This window comes from Sebastes fasciatus, unplaced genomic scaffold (genome assembly GCF_043250625.1).
Source record: "Sebastes fasciatus isolate fSebFas1 unplaced genomic scaffold, fSebFas1.pri Scaffold_92, whole genome shotgun sequence".
Taxonomy (NCBI): Eukaryota; Metazoa; Chordata; class Actinopteri; order Perciformes; family Sebastidae; genus Sebastes; species Sebastes fasciatus.
In genome coordinates this window covers 18,760-29,994 of record NW_027428280.1, presented here as the reverse complement: position 1 = coordinate 29,994, position 11,235 = coordinate 18,760, and the positions used below count along the sequence as shown (strand labels likewise).

At 41.0% G+C, this 11,235-nt stretch overlaps 1 protein-coding gene across 1 annotated transcript; it reads left to right on the top strand.

Moving 5' to 3' along the window:
- Positions 1–3,496: 3,496 nt before the first annotated feature.
- Positions 3,497–9,197, top strand: LOC141763889 (ATP-binding cassette sub-family C member 12-like). The gene is made up of 6 exons (XM_074628664.1): positions 3,497–3,632; positions 5,132–5,291; positions 6,594–6,672; positions 8,350–8,463; positions 8,553–8,717; positions 9,105–9,197. Exons 1-6 carry the CDS (start codon positions 3,536–3,538, stop codon positions 9,195–9,197), a joined length of 708 nt encoding a protein of 235 aa, XP_074484765.1. The 5' UTR covers positions 3,497–3,535.
- The last annotated feature ends 2,038 nt before the right edge of the window (positions 9,198–11,235 follow it).

The window sequence follows — 11,235 nt, the reverse complement described above, 5'->3', positions numbered from 1 at the left end:
GCACTGAACCATATGTAATATAATTTACAGAGAAGGCAGAGGTCCTTATGTGCCCAGTTATGAACTGGTACATTACCGCTGACAATTGAGGCAGGCGGATATAAAGGTACTCCTGAAGAGAAGCTTCTATGTGCTTTTTGTGTGATCTTGGTGTTGTTGAGGATGAAATTAATTTTATGTTCCATTTCCCTGTGTTTTTGCTTCAGCAAGATTCAGACAATAAACACCGTATCCACTATAATAAGACCTTTTTGTTTGGGAAATTGAATGTCCTGAAATGTTCTCATGAATTTGTGGAACTGTATGACTGGTGGCCATCTTGGTTGTTGTTGTAGTCCAGTGTCTTGTAAGCACACTCAGTTCTTCATGTCTGATGAGTGACAGTAAATACGGACTGTCTCCTGCAGGAAATTCCTGAGAAACATCTGTGAGTTAAAGACGATGGAACACATCAGTCGTTCTCCCTGCATCTCCCTGTGCACCTCCATCGTTAGAGGCCTCGGCACCATCCACGCCTACAACAAGACGCACGCCTACACAGAACTGTAAGACTGTCTGACATCTGTCTGTTGGGGGGGGGGTGGGGGGGAATCGATTCACCTGTGTATCGTAATTTTTTTTTTATGATTTAGAAATAGATGTTTTAACAGCAGAATCTATATATTTGCTTCATCTGAGTCTAAGTGGAGGTAGAAGGAAGTTACCGCTTTTATTGTGGTAGTCTGAGTAACGTGATTTCATATCCGTTCCGTATCATACAAACATCAGAGACTCTAAAACGTTGGAGGGTCGTCGTGGATACGACCTGCAGCCTCCCATGTTAAATCCAGCGTGGTAAACACTACACATCCAGTAAAGGATGGAAACACTTTGGGTTTCACACATTGACAGGAAAAGCAGAGCTAGACAGAGCAGAGATAAAGCTGCATGCTAACTCCGTCACGGACAGGAAACGTTATCGTATGGTAACGTTGCGGTGGAGCTGGCCGTCGCTCTCGTCTCCGTGGTCAAAATGGGCCGACGCTACGACTGTAGAGCACCCAGATACTGACATTTGTGTTCTCTGCATTGAAACGGCCCCGATGGAGCTGACCATGGATGGATAAAGAGAACGGAGCTGACGGGAGAGCTAGAGACCACCTTGGAGAAGTTAGAGGAAGTAGACACGTGGGACTACGTCCGCTTTTCAAAATAAGGTGTTAACAAAGGGAACTGTAGATATAAAATACATCTATGTAAATCAGATTGATGGATTATATTCACCAGAAGTATAAAACATTACATGTCCCTTATAAATTAAAAAGAAAACACCACTAATCTGTGAGGGAAATGTCTTTATTTTTTGAATTTTGGGTCGCTGGATAAAAAATGTAATAAATAATTCCTGACAATGATCCTGATATATTTGACTTCAGGACATCTCTGACTACATACATCCTGAAAATCAAACATTTTTACTGGATGCATTTAGAGATTTTACAAAGTAAAAGTTCCTAGAAGTGTATGATTCAACTTTGTCCCATGGTCTAGTGTTAAAAAAGTTTTTTAAAAAATCCCAATAAATCATAACATTGTTTCACAATGCTTAAAATTCACAATACATATCGAATCGGCACCCAGGTATGGTGATAGTATTGAATCAGGAGATAGGTGTATCGTCACAGCGCCACTATCTGCAGTACTGAACAGTACTTAGTACTCTCTGTAACATCTGTCTGCAGTATTGAACAGTACTACTAACATAGTATTGAAGAGCTGACTGAGTGTCCTGGTTGTGTTGCAGGTTTAAGAGCCTCTCTGACATCAATGCTAACCACTTCTTACTGCAGACCTATGGGACACGGTGGCTCTGCTACCTGCTGGACTGTCTGTGTGTCGTCATGACGCTGGTCGTCTCTCTGCTGGTCGTCTTCATCCCCAATCACATCTGTACCCCCACTATGAAAGCCCTCACTCTGACCTACATGATACAGGTGAAACTGTCACCTGACACACAACACACACACACACACATTCATTAAAATACCTAAAAACATCAATAAAACTAACAGCAAAAAATAATATAAATACTAAATATAATTTAAACTGACAAAGTCCATTATCCCAAATTAAAAACCAGATTAAAATTACAGATCTTTAATTGCTGTTTAAGAATACCAGATGAGAAAATGTGCGTTCAATTTGCGATAATAGCGATTAACTGTTTTAATCAGTTAACAGCCCTAATAACATTAAGTGACCAAGAATAAACAAGCGGTCGCTGTGTATGAATGAACAGTTTTATTTTCTCAGACACATGATATATAAAACCACCAGCAACAGCTCGACATACTCATACAAACCTGAACGATCCACACATGATGCCCCAGATCTCCAACACTGGAAGTAACACATGAATATAATCTTCAGCCGATGTCAGTTAACACGACAGTCTGTAATCCATAAAAAGTAAAGTGTGTATCTCTCATCATGTGCATTGTGATTGTGTATTTTCTAAATAATAATAGTAATGTTTTGTGTTTCTAGCTGACGGTTAACGCTCAGTATATGATCCAGGCAGTGATTGACTTGGTAGCCAGGTTCATCTCTGTGGAACGGATGCTTGAGTACATCACGGTGAGTTACTGATAATAAAGTATAAGTGAGGATGTGTTGTATTTCTCTGGTAGTGATGAATCAGCTCAAGGCACTGGGCTTTCCATTAAAGGAACAATATGAAATATTTTCACTGTAATAAATCATAAAATGACCATGACACGTCATCGGAGATGACGGAAACATGCTGAATTGAAATCTGGCTTCTTCAACAACAATGCTGCAGCCAGTATGTTCTCCTAATTTCCATTCCTGTCCGGACGTCTGTTTTTGCTTTGGCCGGTGTGATCCCGTCCACTTGTCACTTCAATACCCCGTTGCCACATATGACCCCTAAAGACCCCCCAAAGACTCCCAAAGACTCCCACAGACTCCCAAAGATTTCCAAAGACTCCCAAAGACTCAAAGACTCCCAAAGACTCCCAAAGACTCCCAAGGACTCAAAGATTCCCAAAGACTCCCAAAGATTCCCAAAGACTCCCAAAGACTCCCAAAGGCTCCCAAAAGATCCCAAAGATTCCCTAAAACTCCCAAAGACTCCCACAGATTCCCAAAGATTTCCAAAGACTCCCAAAGACTCAAAGATTCACAAAGACTCCCAAAGACTCAAAGACTCCCAAAGATTCTCAAAGACTCCCAAAGGATCCCAAAGGATCCCAAAGATTCCCAAAGATTCCCAAAGTTCCCCAAAGTTTCCCAAAGACTCCCAAAGATTCTCAAAGACTCCCAAAGACTCCCAAAAGATCCCAAAGACTCCCACCCTAACAGTCAGACTGTGAAATGAACCCTGCTGCCTGCTGGTCTGCTCTTTGATGTGACCTCCCTCTAAGTGTTGGTTGTGTTTCAGGTTTCTGAGTCGGAGGCCTCAGGGCAGCTGCAGGTGGACCAGGTCTCAGAGGACTGGCCTCAGCACGGAGCCATCACCTTCCTGGACTATAAGATGAGTTACAGGAAGAACTCGCCGATTGTCTTCAACGGGCTGCAGCTCCACATCAGAGCCGGGGAGAAGATCGGCATTGTGGGAAGGACCGGATCCGGTGAGAACATGTTTGGAGCTGTGTCACCCTGCTGGGGTCCATCTAGAAAGAATACTGAGGTTATGGAAGGGATGACAGAAGAGTGAACAACAAGAGCGTATATAACCATAAAAAATTATGTTGGGAGTGAGAATGGTTTGCTCCAGGAGGAGCTGGGGGACGACGTTAAGGAGAAGGAGGTCTGGGCTACTTGGTTTATAATAATGATAAACATACATCAGATTTATATCGTTTCAAAGTTCTCAAACATGCTTTACATACTATGGAAAAACTATAAAATATAAAACAATCAGTTAAACTCTTGAATAGTTTATTATGGTTTGGTGCGATGACTGAAAACGCCCTTTAACCCCAAGTTCGGCGTTTATTCCCGGAGACTTGCAGGAGTTTGGCATCAGCAGACCTGAGGCTTCGGGAGGGGGCGTGTTGGTGGACAAGGTTTACTGCCGCCACCACCACCACCTGGACCTGGATAAGGAGCAGGAGATACTTGGGTGCTGAATTTTAAGCATTGTGAAACAATGTTATGATTTATTGTGATTTTTTAAAAACTTTTTTAACACTAGACCATGGGACAAAGTTGAATCATCCACTTCTAGGGACTTTTACTTTGGAAAATCTCTAAATGAATCCAGTAAAAATGTTTGATTTTCAGCATGTATGTAGTCAGAGATGTCCTGAAGTCAAATATATCAGGATCATTGTCAGGAATTATTTATTATCCAGCAACCCAAAAATCAAAGAATAAAGACATTTCACTCACAGATTAGTGGTGTTTTCTTTTTAATTTATAAGGGACATGTAATGTTTTATACTTCTGGTGAATATAATCCATCAATCTTATTTCCATAGATGTATTTAGTATATACAGTTCCCTTTGTTAACATCTTATTTTGAAAAGCGGACGTAGTCCCACGTGTCTACTTCCTCTAACTTCTCCAAGGTGGTCTCTAGCTCTCCCGTCAGCTCCGTTCTCTTTATCATCCATGGTCAGCTCCATCGTGCAGCGAACACAAATATCAGTATCTGGGTGCTCTACAGTCGTAGCGTCGGCCCGTTTGACCACGGAGATGAGAGCGACAACCGGCTCCACCGCCACGTTACCACCATACCATAACGTTACCGCCATACCATAACGTTTCCTGTCCGTGACAGAGTTAGCGTGTAGCTTTAGCTCTGCTCTGTCTAGCTCTGCTTTTCCTGTCAATGTGTGAAACCCAAAGTGTTTCCATCCTTTACTGGATGTGTAGTGTTTGCCACGCTGGATTTAACATGGGAGGGTGCAGGTCATATCGTATATACGGAATGGATATGACGTCAACTTACTCAGAATACAACAATAACAGCGGTAACTTCCTTCTACCTCCACATAGACTCAGATGAAGAAAATATATTGATTTTGGCATTAAAAAATCTATTTCAAAATCCCCCAAAAAAAGCTTGATACAAAGGTGAATTTCTGTTTTCCCCCTAGAGTAAATGTGTCTTTGTGTATCCAGGGAAGTCGTCTCTGGCCGTGGCTCTGTTCCGGCTGGTTGAACCGGCTGCAGGAAGCATCGTGATAGACGGAGTGGACATCACATCCATCAGCCTGTCTGACTTGCGCAAAAAACTGTCCATCATCCCCCAGGACCCCGTGCTGTTCACCGGGACTGTCAGGTAACCTTGGCTGTCATCATCCATTTCCTGTCATCCTGTCCTTGGGAAAGACAATTAACCACAAAATTGTTGGGTATTGGCACCCTGCATGGTAGCTCCCTTGTGTGTGTGCATGAAAAGGCCTTGTAAAGTGCTTTGGATAATATCATCAACTTCCTGTCATGAGAATTAAGTTTTTTTTTGCACGGCTGTAGCTCAGTGGGTGGAGTGTTGTCGTCCTTTAACCGCAAGGTTGGCGGTTCAATCCCCGGCTCCTACTGTCTATATATGTCGTAGTGTCCTTGAGCAAGACGCTGCTTCTAAAATTCTTAGGATGATGGAAAGAAATGGTTGTTGGTATCTATGGAGACAAGCTCCACCTCCTCTCCGGTGCGTCTAGCATGAATGAACACAAATGATCCCTGCGGTCCAACTCGCGCAGGTAAAGCGAGGCGAAAATTCGCTTCACTCTTGGTCTGAACTCAGCATATTGTTATTTTTACTGCTTTACTGCACCAACGAACCAAAGCAAATTCCTAGTGTATAACTGATACGCCTGGCAATTAATAAAGATTCTGATTCTGATTCTGATGAGAAGATCATAGTAAACCAATCAGAAACAGAGTAGGGCGGGTCATGCCCTCACTATAGAAGGATTCGTAATATCGCGGGCCGGCCGGCCGGCCAGCAGGTTGAGTCCCGTGTGGAGGCAATAGATTGGACTAATGTTTTAAAATGTAAACCTGATGATGAGAAGAGTAATAATCTAATCTAATAAAATGGACTATTTTTGAATTTATTATACTTAAGTAGTACAAAAGCTCAACTTTTAGTGTGTTTAGTGTACTTTACCGCACTAAAATGGGACTATTTTACATGTACTTGGGTACACTACAAATATACTACTGCATATGCATTTCATACATGCTGTCCATGTACTTGCAGTGAAATTAAAATACATTTTATGAGTACTACAAGACCATTACAATTTCACTTTGAGCATATTTCAAATGTAGTAATAGACAACTAATATTTTTATAATAGATTAACAGCATGCTCCTTTAATATACACTTTGAAATATGTTACAGATATACTTGCAAAATGCATTTGAAGGACTTGTAGCACGCTAACCTCCAAAATATGATGTTTCTGTAAGTTACTGCAGCGCTATAAAGTCAGTCCTGGAGGTTTGGCGCTCAGTGAAACTCTTCATTCAACTGACACAAAGAAATATGAGCTAATGAAGAGGACACGGCTGAAGTTCAATAATCAGTTGCTGCTGAAATGTGTCCGTTGTTACAGACAGGTGTGTTTGTGTGCAGGTACAACCTGGACCCTCACAACAAACACAGTGATGAAGAGATCTGGGCAGCGCTAGAGAAGACCTTCATGAAGGACACAGTACGTCAGTGATTCACAAAGTGGGTTCGGGGACCCCCAGGGGTTCGTGGCTCTCTGCCAGGGGGTCCATGAAAAGCTTTCAGATTCATTCACTTAAATTATCATGATATAACTTTTTTACAAAAAGGTCTCATAGTTCAATTAATAATATTTACATAATCAGCACAGTTGCCAGGAAGAAATGTTGGAATTTTACGTTTCTGCAAAACACCGATATGTTGAATGTTGATGCATTCATGATAGTATAACGAGCGACCGTTATAGAAAGTTATGAAGTAAAATAACGACCCAGAAGACCGCTGTGTGAAACAAAAAGTAAACATTGACTGTGCTTTTTACACGTTTTACGCATCGTTGTGTTACGCATCCTTGTGTTACACATCCTTGTGTTACACATCCTTGTGTTACGCTTGTTACACTTGTTACGTAAGAAAGGCTAGTGGTTATTTATTTTCAGTAGTAATGTTGTTACAGCTGTTAAGTTCCGTTGCTGCGTTCCGTTGTTGCGTTCCGTTGTTGCTTTACGTTGTTACATTCCGTTGTTATGTTTCGTTGCTGCGTTCCGTTGCTGCGTTCCGTTGTTGGGTTGCGTTGCTGCTTTATGTTGTTACGTTACGTTGTTACGTTACGGTGTTACGTTATGCTGTTACGTTACGCTGTTACGTTACGCTGTTACGTTACGCTGTTACGTTACGCTGTTACGTTGCATTGTTACGCTACATTGTTACGCTACATTGTTACGCTACATTGTTATGTTACGTTGTCACGTTACGGTTGTCACATTATGTTGTTACGTTATGTTAAGTTATTATGGTTGTTACATTATGGTACCTTAATTTGTTACGCTACGTTTTTAGGCTACGTTGTTACGCCACGTTGTTACGCCACGTTGTTACGCTACATTGATAGATTATGTTGTTATTTTACGTTCCGTTGTTATTTTACGTTCCATTGTTACGTTATGTTACGTTGTTACCTTGTTATATTACGTTGTTACATATGTTACGTTGTTACGTTACCTTATTATGGTACGTTTTTACGGTTGTTACGTTACGGTTGTTACGTTATGGTTGTTACGTTACCTTATTATGGTACGTTACCTTATTATGGTACGTTTTTTAAGGTTGTAACGTTGTTACAGTATGTTACGTTGTTACAATACATTGTTAAGTTACGTTATGTTAAATTTGTTACGTTATTACGTTACGTTGTTATGTTACTTATTATGGTACGTTTTTACAGTTGTTATGTTGGGTTGTTACGTTACGTTGTTACGTTGTTACGTTAAGTTGTTACGTTGTTACATTACGTTGTTACGTTACCTTATTATGGTACCATATCATGGTATGTTTTTACGGTTGTTATGTTGGGTTGTTACGTTACGTTGTTACGTGCTTCTGATGTCATCATTTATCGTGTTATTATTATCATTATTTTTGTTGTTGTTATAACAACATTATTATTTATTTTTTAATTATTAAAATGTATTATTATTATCATTATTATTATTAATATTGTTGCTGGAGCTGGTTGAGTTTCGTGGTTCTGGGGACCGGTTGTTGTAAATGGACCTGTTTGGTGGCATTAGTGCCGATTGGACATTACTGGTGTGGAGCTTTTCTCTGATTGGATGAACAGTTGTTTCTTCTTCTACTCTTCCTTTTGATGTTTGGTCAGATCAGCAGTCTGGACAGGAAGCTGCAGGCCGAGCTGACGGACAACGGAGGAAACTTCTCCGTAGGACAGAGACAGCTGATGACTTTAAGCAGAGCACTGCTACGAAACTCTAAGGTCTGTCTGACTGGTTACCTGTCTGTCTGTCTAGTTACCTGTCTGACTGTTTACTTGTCTGTCTGACTGGTTACCTGTCTGCCCATCAGATTGTCCTATTGGACGAAGCGACAGCGTCTATTGATACAGAGACGGATGCTCTGATCCAGATCACCATCAGAGAGGCGTTTAAGTTCAGCACCGTGCTCACCATCGCTCACCGCATCAACACGGTGATGCACTCCGACCGCATCCTGGTCCTCAACTACGGACAGGTAACTCACTCAGTTCAGATGTTACAGATGTTAAAGGTGTTACACAGGTGTTATAGGTGTTAAAGGTGTAACAGGTGTCACAAAGGTGTTACAGGTGTAACACAAGTGTTAGAGGTGTTACACTGGTGTTACAACGGTGTGTTACAGATGTTAAAGGTGTTACACAGGTATTACAGGTGTCACAATTGTATTACAGGTCTTATAGGTGTTATAGGTGTTACAGGTGTTACAGGTGTTACGCATGTGTTACAGGTGTCACAAAGGTGTTACACAGGTGTTTTACAGGTGTAACACAGATGTTACAGTTGTTACACAGATGTTTCATGTGTTACACAGATGTTACAGGTGTTACAGGTGTTACAGTTTTGTGTCTCTGTTGTCCTGCAGGCCGTGGAGTTCGATCATCCAGACGTGTTGAAACAAAGACCAGACTCACTGTTCTCCTCTCTGCTGGCTGCTTCCAACACTGTGACGTCCTGATGTCCTTAAACGCACCGCATTGACCTCAGAGGTCTCCGTTTGTTTTAACCTGAATCTTATTTATTCTTTTTTTGTGGCAACACGCTATACTAACCATCATTAATGAATGGTGAGTCGATAGTTAATTAAACATTATTTAATTGTTATTTTAATGTTAACAATGAAATGATAATTAATAATGTTTACTAATTATTAGCAATGCTGGAATTTGTTATTTTTTCATTAGTTTGTGTAATATGAATATATTTGTAAACTATTAACAGTTTATTATTGCACACATTATAACATTGTATATACTTTATTAGGTATTTATTAATGATAACCAAATGATTTGTGAACCTTTAAGAAACCGTTTGTAAAACATCTATAAACTTTACATAGAAAGATGGACCAGATACGTGTGACTCTTTGTTATTGGTTAATAACTGGTTTGTAAGCCATCTATAAACATTATTTGGATGGCTATGGTACAACTAATGCTTATAATAATTAGTCATTGATTAATATGTGGTTTAAAAAGCATCAAGTAACCCCCATTAAATCTTTTATTGGTGATCTATAAACGAGTGGCTATTTGTACACTGACAATAGAATCGTGTCTGATCATCACATTGAACACGTTTATGAACAGAAAGTCAATGTTAACATTCACAACAGTTAAACACGGTGGGAGACGAGAACGATGGGATTACAATAAAAAGGTAACAACTGACCTCTTTATTTTAAAAGAAATGAATGATACAATATTCAAAATGCGGGGTTGAGGGTACTTTGAAAGCATCATATGATACTAGAAAACCTGATGAATCCATTGGTACCAACCATGTCATGTTAGGGAAGGAAGCTAAATAACGCTACATAAACTGGTTTTAAACACAAACATTCACATTCAGAGAGTCTCAAATCTCCCCATCACACATTCTTTGTTCTGACTGAACACGCATACTCAGACAAGACAAAGAGACCATTGTGTTTGATCTTCTGGCAGCCATCTTTGATTCAGCCATCTTGGTAGTTTTACATGGTCAGCCATATTGTTTTGTAGTCCATGTAGCCATTTTGAAAGAATAAGCCATCTTGTTTTTGTCTCAATCTCTCTCACACACACACACACACACACACACACACACACACACACACACACACACACACACACACATATACGTGTTTATAGACAATATCAGGACTTTTGAAAAAAAACGTGACAAAAGGGGACGTGCCTTCCCCAAGGTCCTAGAGACCTGGGAAGCAAAGTATTTCTGAGCCATGATTCTACGAATGCATCCGTCTGTTGAGATTTTGTCTAAAGCCATGATCAGACTACAGGATATCTTTGACGGTTCTGATGGTCACTACGTCAGATTAGACGACTGAGAGTCATAAATTCTTGTTGTGACTTGGCCGCGACACGTGACGGACTACACGTCGGTCCCCTGTTCCGACAACACACACTCTCCCGGCACCGCCGTCTTAATATATATGGGCTTACCGGGGCTCAAGCCCCCCCAGGCCCGACCATGTAAAGGGGCCCGACCATGTAAAGGGGCCCACGAGGCTCTGGGGGAAAACAATACAAATATAATTCACAGGGAGAAGAGAAGAGAAAGCGGGCACACAACGGGATGCTCCATGACACAAAGACGCAACGGCGGTGGTGTTTTTTACTCCGACACAACCTAGACTGAATATCCTACCGCGAGGCCCGGCAGCAGTTGAAGGTCCGATGACATCATTCTGCATAATAAGTAGCCTTCTGTCTACAGCTGTGTGCGTCTGAGCTCAGTCGGTCAGATTCACGGCCGTGACGGAGCACGCTGTGGAAAGCAACAAAAAATAAACAAATCAAACATGCTAGACTTCCTGACGGGACGCCGTGAGGCCACACTACACCAGATGAAATTATAGATTTTTGCACATGACACTCATTTATCATTCCGATCCGAGTCGACGCCCTAGTCTATATCTATATCTATATCTATATCTATATATATATATAATCGGGCTGATATCGTGCAGTCTGAACCGGGCATAAGGCTAT